The sequence below is a fragment of the Poecile atricapillus genome, chromosome 2 (genome assembly GCF_030490865.1).
Source record: "Poecile atricapillus isolate bPoeAtr1 chromosome 2, bPoeAtr1.hap1, whole genome shotgun sequence".
Taxonomy (NCBI): Eukaryota; Metazoa; Chordata; class Aves; order Passeriformes; family Paridae; genus Poecile; species Poecile atricapillus.
The window spans coordinates 112,051,897-112,069,504 of NC_081250.1; the positions used below are offsets into that span (position 1 = coordinate 112,051,897).

General features: G+C 41.3%; 1 protein-coding gene across 2 annotated transcripts in view; it reads right to left on the reverse strand.

Moving 5' to 3' along the window:
- Window positions 1–381: 381 nt before the first annotated feature.
- Window positions 382–17,608, reverse strand: part of PRKDC (protein kinase, DNA-activated, catalytic subunit) — an 86,530-nt gene continuing 69,303 nt past the window's right edge. For both annotated transcript variants that reach the window (XM_058832527.1, XM_058832525.1), the window contains exons 75-86: window positions 16,710–16,797; window positions 15,865–16,008; window positions 12,855–13,059; window positions 12,245–12,312; window positions 11,754–11,974; window positions 11,357–11,449; window positions 9,379–9,468; window positions 8,121–8,192; window positions 7,841–8,042; window positions 7,216–7,404; window positions 6,482–6,621; window positions 382–5,472 (exon numbers count right to left, since the gene is read on the reverse strand). In XM_058832527.1, the coding sequence (XP_058688510.1) occupies window positions 5,268–5,472; window positions 6,482–6,621; window positions 7,216–7,404; window positions 7,841–8,042; window positions 8,121–8,192; window positions 9,379–9,468; window positions 11,357–11,449; window positions 11,754–11,974; window positions 12,245–12,312; window positions 12,855–13,059; window positions 15,865–16,008; window positions 16,710–16,797 (1,717 nt within the window). In that variant the 3' untranslated portion in view covers window positions 382–5,267. The remainder of the gene's footprint in view (window positions 5,473–6,481; window positions 6,622–7,215; window positions 7,405–7,840; window positions 8,043–8,120; window positions 8,193–9,378; window positions 9,469–11,356; window positions 11,450–11,753; window positions 11,975–12,244; window positions 12,313–12,854; window positions 13,060–15,864; window positions 16,009–16,709; window positions 16,798–17,608) is intronic.

The window sequence follows — 17,608 nt, forward strand, 5'->3', positions numbered from 1 at the left end:
GGGGAAAAAGATGGAGGACTGGTTTGCTGTGTTTCTCCTCCCTGCAAGAAGCAGCAGGAGTGCAAGTATCCTTTCATTCATCAGCTGGAAGCCATCAGTGGCACATGGGGGCTGACCGGGGAATGGGACACGTACATGAGGAGGTGCGAGTTGTCTGGGCAGAGTGAAAAAACCTGCCTGCATGCTCCTAGGGAGGGACAGTACCTACCTGAGGTTGGTGTTGGCTCTTGTCAGCCAGCACAATGACTGCTGGACAGCCCCTCGCTGCCCGCTTGTGTCACCTCGGCCAGGGCCCGTGCCTCTCCCTTGTTCTGAAGCGCTGTCACAGTATTTTGCTTGTACATGTATTATACATGTACAAGTATTATACTGTACATGTACATCATTGCACTGATCCTGCCTGTGGCCTCCCTACTCTTAGCAACTGAAGAACTTGATGGTTATTGAAAGGATTTTTCCTTTTAGCTCATTTAGTTGAAGCTCTCTGTTCTATCTCACTGCAGGCATTTAAGCCCCTGCGGTGTCAGCCCAGGCTGGGTTTGTCCAGCTGCACCTGTGGCTGCTGAGCTGCTGAATAAGATCATCCACGTACTCAGGCTCCCAAAAGGCCAAATGCAACTGTGGCAAAATGCCTCAGAAACTGTGCTCTTTTTTTCTCACTCTTCGGTGGATACTCCAAACGTTTTCCTGATGCAGGATTTACACGACTTTCCATTCATGTGATCAAATTGATAGCTACATCTTCTGTGTAATCAAATGAAGTCTTGCATGGTATAATTTTCTGTGAGTGTAATGGACAAGTAGAGTCAATGTTTCCCTCTTCTATCCCAGCAAAAAGATGAAGAAAAACCCTACTCTGTAGATCATGTGGAAACTGTAACCAAAACTCTTCCAGTCCCTTACGGCCACTCCTTCATGTTATCAGAATCGTTTGGGTTGGAAGTGACCTCAAAGATCATCTAGGTCCAACCTTCTTGCCACGGGCCAGGACAACTTCCACTAGGTCAGGTTGCTCAGAGCCTCACCCAACCTGGCCTTGAGCACTTCCAGGGATAGAGCATCCACATCTTTTCTGCTCCTGTGTCTCATCACTTTCACAGTGAAAAATTTCCTCCTAATATCTAATATAAACCAAACCATTTTCAGTTTAAAACCATTCCTCCTTGTCCAGTCACTACAGACCTTGATAAAAAGTCCCTCTCCATCTTTCCTACAAGCTCCCTTTGGTACTGAAAGGCTGCAATAGGGCCTCCCCAGAGCCACCTCTTCCCCAGGCTGAGCAACCTCTCAGCCTGCCTTCACTGGAGAGGTGTTTCAGCTCTCTGATCACCTCTGCATCCCAAAAAACTTCCCAACCTTTTTTGCAACAAGAAAATACCCCTCTGAGCATCCTATTCTGGATGCATCTTCATTTGGCATAAGGTGTGGCTCTTTGGTAGTTTTGCTATCAAAGACCAGTGACACCATTTGGTGCTGTGGGTGTCTGCCAGGGTGTGAGCTTCCTGCGTAGGTGCCATTTCTTACAGGCAGCATAACTTAAAAATGAAATCTTTAAAGCCCATGTAATTTCCAAATGAGGCACACTATTAATAAAATGACTCAGCAGACCCCTAGCCTAGAGAAAAAAAAAAAAAAAGTTTTAAAGCAAAGGTAATAAATCCTTATCCTTGATTTTGAAAAACAAGAATTTTGGGGAGAAGTGTCTCTATATATAGATGCTACTTTTGGAAGCAGCTGGCTAAACCCGTAAGTGTGAGACCAGAAGAGCTGTAGGAAATTCCTTATTCCATGTCTGAATACAAGCCCAATTCATTGTTTTTGTGGAAGGCTCATGGCTCCTGCCTGTGCCCAAATGTGGCTCCTCTCAGCCATGGAGACCTCAAGAAGATAACATTTAAACTGGGGGGCAGTGGTGAGGACTAAGGGGGAAAATCCTGAGCACAAGCAGCAGCATGCAGGAGCCTCTCTATCAGCCAGGAAAGGAGACAGCAGGTGGCAGTTCCAGAGCTTTCCTCTGGATTCAGCAGTACTGTTATTCTTAGCTAGAGGGGGAAATTATAAGATTGGCAGGCATGGTAAGGATTAGCTTAAACACGACATCATTCTATACTCTAAGAAAAACCTAGTGAGAATATATGCTAATGTTTTACATAACTTTTTAGATACAACTAATGAATTTCCAGATATGGTGCCCATCCATCTGGTTATTTAATCTGAGAAGGAAATACTCTGCTGTACTTGTGAACAGTTCCCAAGTTTTGTTTTGCATCATGAGACCTGACTCTGATCTTCACATCATCTTAACTCTTTTCTGGGAGCCAAATAAACCCTCTCTGTAAACACCGAGCCCAGCAACGTGAGGTTTGCATTTGCTTCACAGGCTGGTTCCAGCCTTTCCATTTAGCTGCTGCATCTTCCTGAGAGCAGCCAGGCCTGGGGACAGCAGCTGCCATTTACATGGGTTGGAGGGTATTTCCAGGACCATTCAGCTTCACAGTGAAAGCTCTCTAAAGAAAGGGAAAATCCACTTGCTTTGCACAAGATGTATCTCTGCGCTGAAGACCTAGCAGCCACGTGCTTTGCACCTCAGCTGACACATGAGCTTGACAAATACATGACTAGTAAGGGCTGATGTACCTGAGGCTTCCCACTATTGCACTTATTCTAGGGCCAAGATGGAGCTTTTCACTATTTGAATTGTCAAGAACGTGTTCTAAGCCCGTATCACATTTGTCTCCCAGGCCTTCACGCCCAGCCCAAGGGCCGTTTGCCATGGACCTCAGGGAGCAGAGAGCACTGTGTGGTGACCACCAGCCCTCTTCCCCAGGAAGGGCCAGCCTGAACTCTAACTCTCCTTCCCAAAGGCCAAGGAAGGAGGCTGGCTGTGCACAAACATCTGCTGGTGCTGAGGATATCAAAAGTCCTACCAGAAGAGCCTCGTTAAAGTATAAACTTAAACTTTGTCCTCTGCAGTGCAGGTCAAAGTACCCAATAACTATCTGAGGTATGTGCCAGAAGTGCCATTAAACACCTCGTACACCCAGCCACTTAATTTCTAAATGTCCCCTGCCTTTTCATGTTGCCTTTTTTTATTGTGCTTTAAACTTTCTTTTATTTGTAGAGTGACAGCATGAAAGCCAGGGTACCTCACCTGACCAAGTTTTAGTCATAAGATTGCAGTCCTAATTGTTAGCAGGGATCAAAAGAACAAAACATCATGACATCTTACTTAAGTGTATATAAAATCAGACTGTATCAAACTTTCATAAAACGCCCCCCCCCACCTTACTGTCCACTAATTATCATCTCTATAAATGGGTAAATGCGGAAGCTTTTTGTGATTAAGGTGCCCTAAATTAACTTTTGAAATGAAGTATGCAGCTGAAAGTTTATTTTTATTTTTAAATGTTTCCTCTACAAAAATACATCCAAACAATATTTTTAATTAATAAAGTGATAAAAATTATTTGATTTCTTGATTTATAACACTATTGACACAAACCATTGAGTACGTTTATTAAGAAGAAAGATAACAAATAGTAATTGTTGTTGGAAAGTATTTGAAACAGAAAAGCTTCTTCCTCATTCTTTAGGCCTCAGCAATCTTCCTTATTGTGAGTTTTTCATGGAGTTGCATGCAGAGGACAGATTTCTCTACTCTCCAGCTGACAGATTGAGACTGGGGCCAGCAGCAGACGTGGCCCTCAGTGGGACCAGAACTACCCCACTGCCACTAAGACAGGAGGGCAATCTTGTAGGCAGTGAAAGGGCAAAGACTCATTTTTATTACACCCTTTATGATAATTATTAAAAGCCTCAATGAAATCTATATCCTACAGTAAAGCTGGGTAATGAGCAACAGCAGCATTTTTGAGAATTCTTTCTCCCTCACTGCCCATGCTGCAGTTTAACCTCAGCTGGGAGCTCAGCCCCCCAGAGCTGCTCCTCAATCTCCCCAGAGGGAATTGGAAAGTGAGAAAACTTTAGGGCTGAGGTCAAGACAGGGAATAGGTTAAAGCAAAAGCTGTGCACACAAGCAAAGCAAAACAAGGAATTAATTCACCACTTCCCATAGGCAGGCTGGTGGTCAGCCCTTCTCAGGAAAGTTGGGATGACAGTGACTTGAGAAGACAAACACCATCACTCTGAACATCTCCCTCTTTCTCCTTCTTCCCTCAGCTCTACATGCTGAGCATGACACCCTGTGGTATGGGACAGCCCCTGGGTCAGTTGGAGTCAGCTTTCCTGGCTGGGCACCCCTGGACTCCTCATGGTGTGAGAGGCAGAAGAGGCCTTGTCTCAGCAATAATGCTGAGCTCTGCTCAGCAATAATGAAACATCCCTGTGCCATCAACAGTTTCCAGCACAAATCCAAACCACAGCCCCACTTCAGCTACTCTGAAGAAAATGAACTCAATCCCAGCCAAACCCAGCACACCTGAGAACTTAAGAGTCACATCTGGCACAACCTCCACGGTTTGGCATAAGCAAATTCCAAAGTGCAGTAGACATTCCAGTGCTGTGCTGCAGTTATGGCAAGAAGCTTACCGTGCTCAGGTCTGTCAGCAGTGACTACTTCTGGCTTGTTGCAAACAATAATTTGGAAATAACACAATGTTAGCAGTGCAGACTTCCAAAGGACAAAGATAACAGGGTATAACCTCTAATTGCTAAAACCAGTCTCATCATTGCTATCTCGTTATCCAGTAATGAAAAAGCTGTTCAGATACTTTAGGTGTTATCTAGAGCTAAGAGCACTTTTCTGTTTAATTTCACCATGTGGTCCGCTGATACTACTGATAAGGACAAGCTTTAACTACAAATAATATGTGGCTGCAGAATGGTTTCAGTTGATTGTCATCAAGGTCTCTGCAAAAAAAAAAAATCACAGACTCACTACATCACTACACTGATGCCCACAAGTTTGCGGGGTATGAATTTGTGCTTTCCACTGAGGTATCTCAGTGCTTGTCAAATAAATCTTTTAAGCTCTGTAGCGTCTCCAGATTTTTCTACATTGAATTTTAACACAAAGACAATAAAGCTGCTTTGTTACAGAACCACACAGAAGAAAAATAATTAAAAAAAAAGACACAAAAATCACTGTTTGAATACAGCTTTAATACAAAAAAATTATTTTCTTTATTAGTCAAGTTAATTGGTGATAAAAATAGTTAAATAGTTGTTTTTTTTCCTTTTTGGCATTAGAATTCTAATCTGGTTGCAGCTGTGCTTTAGGGTACAGGTCTCTTGGCAGACAGGGTTCCTCACATCCAGGGCTCCCATCCTTCCCAGACTCTGCCAAGAATATTGGGGTCTGTTGCTTGATCGATGAGGCATCTCACTTGGGTCTCCTCTGAAAGTCCATCCTCTGGCTCTTTGGCTCTGATATCATGATTAGAGCTACCACGAGCCACAGCTGCAAAATCATTATAAGCAGGCGACTTCTCATGGCCCAGGCGCAGCTCATCACTGAAATTGAGAACACAAAAATAAGCTCTTACTAAAAGAAACAAGCAAAAAATCTGAGATGGATTTTTAAATACAAAACAGCACTTGAAAAATAAAGCTTGAATTGAGATCAAGATGTGGAGGCTGTTCAAGAGCTGTAAAGGGCTTGGCCAGTGAAGACTGGTGGTTTCAGGGGTTCTTTACTAATGGGTATTTACCATGAATATGCCAATCTTATCAAAGGTCTCCAGATGAAAGAAGGATCCAGCAGTTCACATCCAAGCTGTTGATCTCTTTACCTGCTCTCCTGATTTGTGCCTATAACAAATATTTTCCTGCCTTTTGCAGTTCAGCCTTGACCGCAAAAGGGACTCCTCCCAAGTCCTGCACTTCTCAATATTTGTATGGTTTTAAAACAGTCTTGCTTTCTTTGCTTTTCTGTCTTTCCCCTGATTAATCCAAAATGACTTTTTAAGAGAGGATGGAAGGGATTAATTGTACTTTTAAGTGAACTTTAAAGACATTCTGGCTTGAGCCAGACTTGACTAGACTGACATAAATAACCTGAGTATGTCACCAGATTTGAATTTGATGTTTCTCATAAGCAGCTTTCCTCCATGCCTCTCCTACAGCTGGTACAGGTTCCATTTCAAGCAATCCTCCATCAGAAGCATATACCCTACCCTAAAAGCAGCGGAGACAAACATAAAGAACAGTGGGACTGAGGAGTATGAGATTAAGCAGCCTGACAGGGAGGAGAGGCATGTGCTGCCAGGAGCAGTAAAACTGCTCAGAAGGCCTGAGCTGGAGCAAGAAAACTCACAGGGAGATATCTGGTGTTTTGGCTGGCAGGGTGATTCAGAGTGCTTGTATGTGGACCAAAATGATTCTGACAGAAGGTTTGCTGAAGTTTTGCCCTGTGTCTTTTCATTTCCTAGCCACCATTCTATCCAAAGGGAGAAAAATCAGACACAGGAGCCTTCCAAAGCTCTTAGTTGGAGCAGTTTAAAGCAAAAGGAGAGCATCTTACCAAGTGATTATGGCTGGATTGGCACCTGTGAGCTTTCTTCTGACATAGCTGACTTTTTGCAAAGGGTACCAGTTTACTTCAGATGTGTTTATTTCCTTAATCCATGTGCCTCCTTTTTTTAGCTGTCTTTGTTCAAAGTTCTAAGGAGAAAACACATTTGTCCTATTTATCATAAATCACACACTTGAAAAAGGCTTTTAAGCCGCAGCAGATCATAGCAAGTCAAGCCAGTATCTTAACTGCTGATGCAGTGGAGGACAAAGCAGTGAGATAATATCTAACTTGCCTCTGACTTTAATTTACAGCTGAAGTTACTGAAGTGCAACTAGTTTCAGATTTTTTTTCTCTGTAACTATTAGTTTGATATATACGGTGCTATTATGTAAATTTAAGAGGTTGAATGCAGAAAGTTAAAAATATTTACGCTGGTGCATAACACGATCAAGAGTTATCCATATCCTTAGGATTATCATGAAAGATAAAGAACAGTACACTGATAACATAGATATATGCTACTATTTTTTTGTGCATCAGTATAGAATCCTGTCATTTTAAATACTTTTAGGTTCCATTTCTCTGAGAACTTAATAAAACAAAGATACTGAGGTATCACTATGAGTATACGAAGGTACTGAGAGTGAGCCTCAAGGAATACTTCCTTTTTCATCAGTTTTACTCTTATTACAATTTAAGAATTTTCACATGAAGAAAAATGAAAGAGGACAAAACCCCACCTTCCAGTCCAAAGAAGGCTCTTTTACAAACACATCCATGGTGCTGATGAGGAGGTCTGGATCTGAACGATAAGCCCTCAGGGCATGCACCATCACACTGTAAATGAGTCCCCACTCTTTCACTGGCATCATCAGATTAATGAACTGGCGAGTCAAGCGAAAGGGCATCAACTCCGGCACACTCAAAAACTAGGCAAGGGGAAGGACAGTCAAAAGAAAACAAAAAGTAAGAAGTCTTGGAACTGAAGGATTAGACTGGAATATTTTATCCTTTTTAAGCTTTGAAAGCCTCTTTGTCACTTCACTGAAAATAACGTGCAAAAGTAGAACTGAACCAAGTTGTGACATCAAAGCTCTAGTCATGAGTATTCAGTGGTAGTGACTGAAACCATGGCTGAACTATGTAAAACACCACCATATTGACTCTGTGGAGTTCTATAGCTCACTGCTTGTCTGAGAGTATCTGGACTCTGATATTTTATTCAATTGACTAGAAATAACTTGTAAAGATTATTTTGCACCAGAACAATGGCAACTGAAGAGCATCAAATTTAGTACTGAGAACACACGTGTAATCGCACGTAACAAATGCAAAAGCTGTAACCAATTAGTTGAAAACAAATACCTGTGTGGCCGCACCAAAAGCATATCCAAAGTCTATTCCCACCATGCCACCTGTCTCCTTGTTAATCATGAAGTTGGACAGATGCCGGTCTCCAATCCCAAGTATCCAGTGGCTGATGCACATCAGTGCGTGCGAGCTGGCAAAGTGGGAGCGCAGGGCCAGGAAGGCCTCTGGAGATGTGCTCATTTTCACAAAGGCTCGCCTTAACAAAACAGAACTCGTTGAATGCAGAGAAACACCAACATTTGTTTTACAATGTGCAGCCATCAGCAGCTCTTACCGCAGCAGGTCTTCTGGAACGCTGCTCTCTCTGCTTCTGAAGGATGAGACTGCTTCTGTACGGCTGGCATTTCTGCAAAGTAGTGGAGAAACAGCTGGATGTTCAAAGTCAAGACACGCTAGTGACAGCAGCAGCATGTGGTGCTTACTCCAGTAAACAGTACAGCAAGCCACGAAGGGTTTGTCCCCCAAATTTTATCTGATATGAGAAGTGCCCCATCCTCCCTCTTCATTCCAACAGTTATTTCCAAGACTGACGTTTCTAAATACAGAAGAATGTGTGGTTTTGTGTATTTTCCTCCAAATTAAGTTAATGGGTTAAGTTTTAATAAAGCAATACTATCTTGTTCTTTCTGTCTGGACAGTCTCTTTCAAGCAGAGGAATTAAGGCCCCAGTTACATGTCTCAGCAGCAGGCTGAGGCTATACTGACACTAGAAGGTAGTGCAACAGAGGAGAAGCAACAAAACCGAAGAACTGGTGCTGAGGGCACTCATGCCATGCAGATTTGGGGAAGGAGGCTTTGTCCTAGCCCATATCCAGTTCTGAATGTGAGAGCTGAAATGTGCCGGGTGCTTTCCTTCCAGTCTACTTCCCTCTGAAAGTAGCAGAGTTGAGAAATAGAGAAGAGCCCTTTGATGCAGCAGACTGAAGCTGAGTGGGGGTGATTGGGAATCACTTCAAAAGCACATTCTGGGTCTGAATACAAGTATTAATTCAGTTAAACAAGTCAAAGCTTTCCTTTAAAAAGCAAGATACTTGCTTAAGCAGGATATGAGCTTGTAAGAAATGCTCTGGACACTTCACTTTACCACCCACAGTGCTAGATCTAGGTAGGTGTGGAAATTCCTCTGAGAGGATGCTCAAGTCAGGACCTAAACCATCAAATATTCTCAGTGAATCATGGTGATTTTCTCTGTCCAACTTCAGCAGATGCTTGGGCTCTGAGGCAGCCTACCTAACTGCATAATCAGGAACAAGATGCCTAGAAAATAAAGTTGAAGAGCAGCATCTGCTTCTAGACACTTTCTAAAGGAAGTGAGCAAGCTTCTGGAAGCATTCCTGTACTCTGGTAGGATTTTTGGCAAGAGGAATTTTGCAGAGCATCTCCAGGAAGACAAAGCAGTAAAATGTGCAAAAATCAGATCTAGCCATCATATTATAACTGAGACGATGTGTTTTTCCTGGAATTTCTACATCTCTGCATATGTGCACACTCTAGCTTCTATATTTCACACGCAGCTCTCTTTTGAAACTTACCTGTACATAGCATGATATCGAGAGATGCCCTGTGCTTCCCCACCCATCCTGGACAGCCACTCAGAATAGGTAGCACGAGGTCCTCTTGGGCTAGGGACAAAAAAAGAAGAAAAGCACCTATGATTTCCCTGTATGATCTCATCACTCTCTATTTGATTATCCACAGGCTGTGTGCTGCTCTGACCCATGAGATTTTTATGCAAAGGAAAAGTCAGGAAGATACAGCCTACATTAATTTTAGCCTTGCTATGGAAATGAAGTTTATGCAGCGTCCAGACTGATCCATTAATCTCCTTTGCCCCAGCTGTGCACACACTTCAGTCATATCTGACAGAATATTAGACATCTCAAAGGTGTTAATTTGTCAACAGGTACTGTGAGTACCTCCAGAAGAAAGGTCCAAAGTAATTTCTGGAGGGAGGGAAAGGTATTTTTGACAGTCTTGTAGCCTATGAGAAGCAGTATGTGGTTCACCACAGTACATGCTGCCCTTTGTTCTTCCAGATGGGCAGGGAATGCAGGAAAGCAGTTTGGTATATCCTGAGTGTGTGCCAGAGAGGAGAAATGGGTGCTTGAACTTTGGGTATTAATCCATAAGAAGCCAGTATTCATTCATTGCACTGCTTATGAAATGATCTGATATTTTTCTAAATACATCAGACCTTAAACTTCTATTCCAGAGAGGCAGCAACTTAGCAGAGCAGCCACCTTCTCTCTTCCTTATATGTTTTGAGATTGAGAACGCCATTTCCATTTAAGAAGCATTTTTCAGTTACAGACTGTAGCCCATCACTTTGAGGTAAAGAACAGGATTTCAAAAATTCAGAAAGTTGTTCCCCCCACCTCAACCAAAATTTCCCATTGTGAGTGCTATCACTTAACCATAGCTCAATATAAAATGTCTCATCTTGATTGAATAACATATAGGAAAACATTAAAGTCTATATACACAATAAAGCAAAGTTGTTGTTTTTTTTAAATAAATTATGACCTTCTTTAACAAGGACACTGATCTTCTATATTGAGCATATTATAGATTTCCTCCCCTCACTAGATGATTCCATGTGAATCCTCCTTCACTTTCCCACTCAGTGAATTGAGATCAACATAATACCACTGCTGTTCACAACAGTGAATCAGACCGCAGTAATGCAGGAGCTCTAGCAGTTCCTGAACTGCTCACAAATCAAATAACCATAGAAATAAAGACTCTTTGGAGTCCAACCTCCATGCTGGAGTTTGCTCCAACCCACCCCATAAATGTTAACTAGTAAAAATAAATGGTGACAACAACACTCAGACAAACCCAAACAGAGATTATGTAACTAAGAACCACGTTTGTAAATTAAACCACATTTCTAAATTCCAGGACAGAACCAGGTTGAAATGCCAGAATTAAATAAATTTTACAAATATTCAACGTGCAATTACAATCACGAGAAAGCAATATAACTTATTCAAACCCTGCATTTGTATCAAGTCAGAGAGACTGCTCTCTTACAGTTGTGTTCTGTGCATTTGCTGCCAATTTCCATCCCCCATCACTGACTCACTGCTGAACCCAGGTTCTGAACAGCTCTGTCTCTACTCCCTTCCCCTGCCCCCCGTTGACCTAAGTCCATTTCCTGCCTGATCAAATCAAGAGATCAAAATCCTCTGCTTGTAAAATCAATCTGCTGATAAGGAAATGGTGATGATAATGACGTCACACATGATTATAATTATAAGCCTCTTGTTTAAACAAGCTGGGTGGAGGATATTCCAGCTACAATGGCACTCATTAAACAAACGGTTGCCAATTACTAATTTGGGTCAGGAAGTACAAACTGCCTTCTTGCTTATAAGTGCTTTTCTTTTATTCTTTAATTAAAAAAAAAAAAAGAAAAAGAAAAAGAAAATCTTGCTACAAGACTGTCAGTTATCCAAAAACCCATTAGTAGTAGTCTCTATTAGAGCAGACAGCTATACCAAGCATCACCTGTAATAGCTGGTATCTTCCTCTTCAGACATGCTATTTTTAAGGAATTCTTTCAAGGTGCAAGTATTTTCCAGCCACTTGATGAGTCCCAGTCTGGAACAGAGTAAGAGATAACAAGTAGCTCAGAGGAACTTTAGAAGGAACACCACAATGGGAAGCAAAACATTCTAGTGCCTGTTAAAAGTAGGTTAAAAGCTACCAATTTAAACATGCTCTGAAAAACGGTTTCCAGACAAAGCAATTTCAATGTTCTTTAAAAGGAAAAGGAAAAAATACATTAAGCCAAGGCACAAAACACTCTCAATCTGAATATGGCAAACAAAATTCTCACTTTCACATTCAACATCCCAGAAGTAGTTAACGTAAGGATTTCTGTCCCTTCAAAATAAACACCTACCTTGTTGTCATGGGGATGACCTGGTAAGTTTTTAACTGCATATTTCTTTGGCTACATGTAGCATCTTGGGAAAGGATAATGTTCATTACATCAAACAGCTGCTCAATGCGTTGGTCTTGTCTCAGGTCTTCACCACCTTTGACAAGAAAAGGATACTCCCGCTCATCACTGCCTCGGATTGTTATACGTTTTGGCTTCCTCAAGGATTCCATCACGCTTATCTTGGAAAAGGACAGGAAAAAGAAAAATATTTGTGACAGAAGACTTGGTCTTACAGAATTATTACTGGAATTAAGCATATCTGTCATTCCTAGATGACACAATCAAGTTACTCAATTATAATAGAACACCAAATGCCCACTTGCAGCCCTGCGTTTGTATGCTCCAAGATGTCTAAACAAGCAGTGACCCTACTACTACCAAATTCTTCAAATGGTATATGGACACAGATTTATACCATACAGGATTTTGACTCAATTTTAAAAACATACCCGTTCATCAAATCCAGAGATTTTTGCGTGGTACTCTGGCAGTGGTTTCCCTTTTCCATCGTACTGACCTAAAGTGGTAGTGGAAAAAAAATATTAGTACGTACCCTGCTGCTATTTTAAAGTGTGTTTAACACCAGAACACACATCCTAGTGTTTTGTCAAACTGGTAGAATGACAACTATGAAGAAAATACTTTTAAATGTGTAAAAAGAATCCAACATACACAGAGTATGATTTTATCTATGAATTACTGATACCTTTTCCTTGTTTAGCTGTTAGAATAGAGTTCTTGATGCTTTCAGAAGACACAACCTTTTTTGAACTAGATTTTAACATGTATTAAATTTATATATCAGATTTCCTGGAGTGGCCTTTAGAAAAATACTAAATTCTTAGGTAAGAGATACAAGCTTAGATACAATTTTAAAAAATGGGACTACATCTTAAGAAAGGATTTAAGAGATAATGAGTGAACAGAATTATTTAAAATAAGGCCAGATGAGGCTTAAGGCCAGAAGGAAGGATCATACATCCAATATAAGAAATAAAGCTCAAGAGCAATGTTCTTGTAAGGGACAATTCACTATCAAAACACTGAAGGGGAACTTACCAGGAACCTCCAGTTCATTCCTCAAGAACTCAGCTTTGAATTCACTCATCCATGGTGAACATTCTTTGAGGTTCCCAGGTTCTTTATGGGTTTTGCTCATTTTTGAGTGTAGAGAAGTTGCAATTGCATTGAAGTCACTAATCTTCATATCCAACAGTTCTGAGCCACCTCTGCCAAAATGACAATCCAGGTCCTTCCCAAAAGCCTAACAATCATTTATAGAAAGGGACCCTGTTTACACAGTGCTAGAAACTACCCAAGAACACCAAAAGGGTACCTTCCTATCTATACACACAGCTTGTTTAGGTATTAGTAAGAAACTCTTATTATAAGCCAGAAAAGCTTGCCTAGAGACGTTGAGGATGCCCCATCCCTGGAAGAGTTCATGACCAAGCTGGATGACGCCCTGAGCAACCTGATCTAGAGGGAGGTGTCCCTGCCCATGGCAGGGGTGTTAGAACCAGATGATTTTTAAGGTCCCTTCCAACCCAAATCATTCTGTAACTATGAAATGTTTTGTATGTTTTATTTACTACTGGATTTAGTATTTGTGGATTTATTGCTGCCTAGCAATAATTTTGGACATAAAATGTATAAACCCATAGTTTAAAGTATTTTAAACATCCTGATAAAGAAAAAGAGATAAGTTTTGGACATGGATCCATTTACTGAACAAAGTAAGTACTATCTACAAATAGTTAACTGAATTTACTTCCTGTGTTCATAATTCAAGGTTCTAGAAAAACCAAATGTTCCTTCTTGGACTGGATATTAATGGCTTGGAAAGACTTTTTTTTAATGCCTGATCATTTTTCTACCATGCTATGAAGACACAGCTATTTCACTAGTAAATGAAACTACATGTAAATGTAGTAAACGAAAATACAAAAAACATTTTCCTTTTTGAGGAGACTGCTACAGTCAAGAACATCTTTATCAGTAGATCTATTTCCAGATTATGAGACTGAAGTACTCCATATAATAGAGCGATTTTATGTGTCAGTCAAGAGAGACAACTTTTTTTTTTTCCCCCCCAGCAAGGACACCAGAAATGATAGTCATTTTCGTAGAATGACACAGTAGCATTCACACTTTGTTTCTTCATAATAATGCATCATAAATGCAAAGAATTCAGAGCCTGTGCACCATCACCTTGACTCTCTTCTGCAGCTACTCTCTGCTCTCCCTCTCCCCTTTGACAGAGGGGAAACAACCGTGATATCCCTCTTCAGCATCTCCTCATCTCCTCTGCTCTTCTCTCTCTATCCTCTAATACTGCACATTTCAGCATTTTGAAGACATAGATTTTTAATTTTTATTTTGTGTGGGCACACAAGTAATCCAAACAGCCTTTGTGGTTATGTCTGCTATGTCCCTTGATGTTCATGTACACTTTACAGCTGCTCCCCTCTCCCTACCCACCCCCCCCCCCCCCCACCACTCCTGACATGGCACATCCTGCACATTCTTATCCCTCACTCTTTAAGTTTAGAGTCATTATCATCAAAGACCCACCTTATCTCACAGCAACACATTCAGAGGGCTAGTGTGCCCCCAAACTCCCAATTACCCTTTCTGCTTCATTATCACCTCACCTCCTCCCAACTCCACCTTACTCTCATCCTCCACCTTTCCCACTCATGGGGAAGGAATCTCCTTACAGACACCCAGGTTAGTTTATCTAAGGCTAATGTGACATAAGGATGGCCACAATGGGAGAGAGCTGGATGCACCCCGCCCTGGCCATGGGGCTATGCACATACAGTACAAGCATACAGTCAGGACTCCTTCTACAGGAGTATCACGCTCCTGGCCTCAGCAATTTGCAGCTCAGGGATTCCTGGAACCGGAGTGTGCATTTGTATGTAAAAGCTCTCAAAGAATTGCTCCCTCTCTATTGCCTGCTTGCTATTTGAACCCATGAAAGCACCTAATACCCTGCAGCAGGAGTTCAGCACCTAATCCTGCACTGAATGAGGAAACACTTCTTACTTGTCTGAACCTGCCACTTCCATAGAGTATTTACTTCATGTTTGGCACTCCTGACAGAATCATAGAATTGCTAGAGTTGGAAAAGACCTTTAAGTTCACCAAGTCCAACCATGGGACTGATGTTAAGAGCTTCACTGTATCTGGCATCATTGCATTTTTTTCAACTGGAGGAATGCTAAAGTTGCTTGTGCAGTGGTTACTCTGTACCTCTGATTGTTCTTGCCACTTTGCACCTCACCCGATTTTACTTTACCTGTGCTGAGAACACTGCAGATGAGGACTAGAATGTTCAAGGAGCAGGAGTCAGAGAAGGCAGCTATGCCAATTTACAAATCCATGTTTAGTTCTCTGTTCTTAGTAATGATGAACATTTGCTTTTCTTTCTTGACTGCCCTTGAGTTTTCACAGCTGCTATTTTCAAAGAACCATCACAAATCAAGATTTTGTTCTTGAACTGCAATAGTCAGCTAAAATACACAGAATTTCTATATGCTACTAGGGTAATTACATTTTCTTGCCACATGTGTCATTTCATTTTCTATGCTGATTTTCACCACTTTAGAATTCAGTCAGTTTTGTAAAGTCTTTTCTTTAATTCTTCATAGTTTTAACTCTTCTGTTTAAGTACCTTCATGTCGGCAGCAAATTTCAGTAGTAAAATACAGCAAAATTCCCTAAGGTGCTCATAAATCCTTGGCAGTAAGGAACAAAAACCAAGGCCAGATTCCCACAGATAATTAGAGGCTCAGGTCCTAAGAACCTGGCAACATTCAGGACAGGAGAGGTAGAAGCTGTGTAAGACAGAACATCTATCCCTGCAGGGCAGTTAGAAGAGGAAAGTGAACTATGTTAAGTCCATGGCTTCTAGCAAAGAAATCCCAGTCCTGTACTCCTGACTAGATCAAGTCTCATCAAGTCCTGCAGCACCTGTAAAAGCTGTGATCTAGTTCCCTCTTTTGACTTTCTATTGCCTTCTAGAAAAGTCATGATGCCAATACTACTCTGTAACTACATATACCTGAATAAACCTTTTCCTCATCAGTCCAAGGCCAGGAGCCTCCAAGTTTCCCAAATTCTTGTACATTCCTTCATACATTTCCTTAAGCTTCTTTTTGTTTCTCTGAGGTTTTGACAACTCATTTTTGACATCCTCAGCCCAATCCTGTAAAAAGAAGAAAACAGATGAGTCCTGAGAAAAGATTTACTGACCCTTGCTCTTCAGTAGGCCACTCAAATTGCACTGCGGTTACTGTGTTTACTAATAGTCAACTATTATTTGTCTTTTGACAAAAAAAAAGCAACCAAAAGACCGTGGAAATATTTTCCTTTCATTCTGTGTCTTGATAAAATGTTTCTACTTTATTATGATAATTATGTTTACTACCATAGTATTTAGTGCTAAGAAAGCCTCTGTGGGGCCAGGAGTGGCACCAAACACAGGACAAGAATCCTTTGGCCAACAACCCAGAACACAGACAGGAATGCCCAGCAGGTAAAGGGCATAAGAACACAAGAAGCTGAACACAAGTAATCCAGGATTATAAAGATGGTCACAAATAATAATTCTGTAAGGGTTTCAGAATGATTAAGGAAGACTGACTGTGGGGCAGGGCACAGACCCCGAAGGGGAAAGCTGAAAAGGGCTGGAGCAGAACATCCAGCTGGCACCAAGGGAAGGAGTCCATCACCAGTGAAAGCTGCTGACAGCACCCCAACATCATCATCATCATCACGAGTTGGTGCTGGGTTGAACCACTTCCTGTGGCTGTGGTGTCAACTGAACTGCGTCAGACTCCACCCAGCACTTACTCTTCTGAACAGAGGGAAAGGAATGAAGGGGAAGGGGGGAAATATACACTTTACCTTGAAAATCATTACAGGATTAGAGAGCTGCTCCAGGGAGCGAACAAAATCTTGAACTACTCCTCCTCTATCCAACTTATTCTTGATCCTTTAAAAGAAGAGAAAAATGCATCACAGTGCAACAGGAACTACAATCACCACCTCACCTGCAGATAAGCAATGATATAGACTCTCTGCTATATAAAATATAAAGAATCTGCTATATAAAATAAAAGAATCTGGTAAAATAATTCAGGTGTAAGTAGGTAAGACTCCCTCAGAATTCCCTCTTAGACTGCATGACTCTTTATATGTTGACTAAACATGCCACACAGCTCCCAGTTTTCAAATTATATGTCTCAATATGAAAAGAGGAACTTGGTGGGTGAGTGGAAAGCATGCTTGAAACACACAGGCATTGGCCATACCATATGCCCTGTCAGGACAGTTACTGAAGGGTGATACTGTCTGCAAAACACATGACTTTGTGTGTTCACTTTAAGCAAAAATTTATTCAGCAAATGTATCAAATTTGAGAAAAGGCAGAAAGACATCCAAAATTTTAAGAGTGGTTCTACAGCATTGTGTGATGGAAACTGATTTTTGCCTGGGGATTAACTCAAGTGTTACTGCATGCCAAAAGGGATAAGGGAAGGCTTGTAAGAAGCTGCATGGTGCGTACTCAATAAGCAGAGAACACCACTGCCAAGAGCTGTCATTCCTGAGATAACATATATCCATTTCACTGCCCTCTCTAAAGTCTGGTGTGAACATCGATTCTACTTAAACACAGCTGCTCCTTCTTGGTATTAGAAAGATGATAAATGTTCAATACCACAGAATTACAAGGAAAAAGAGGTTGCCTCTCTGCGGTCTTTTTGTTTTATCTTGGGAAAACTTTTCACTTTCAACAGCCTGGG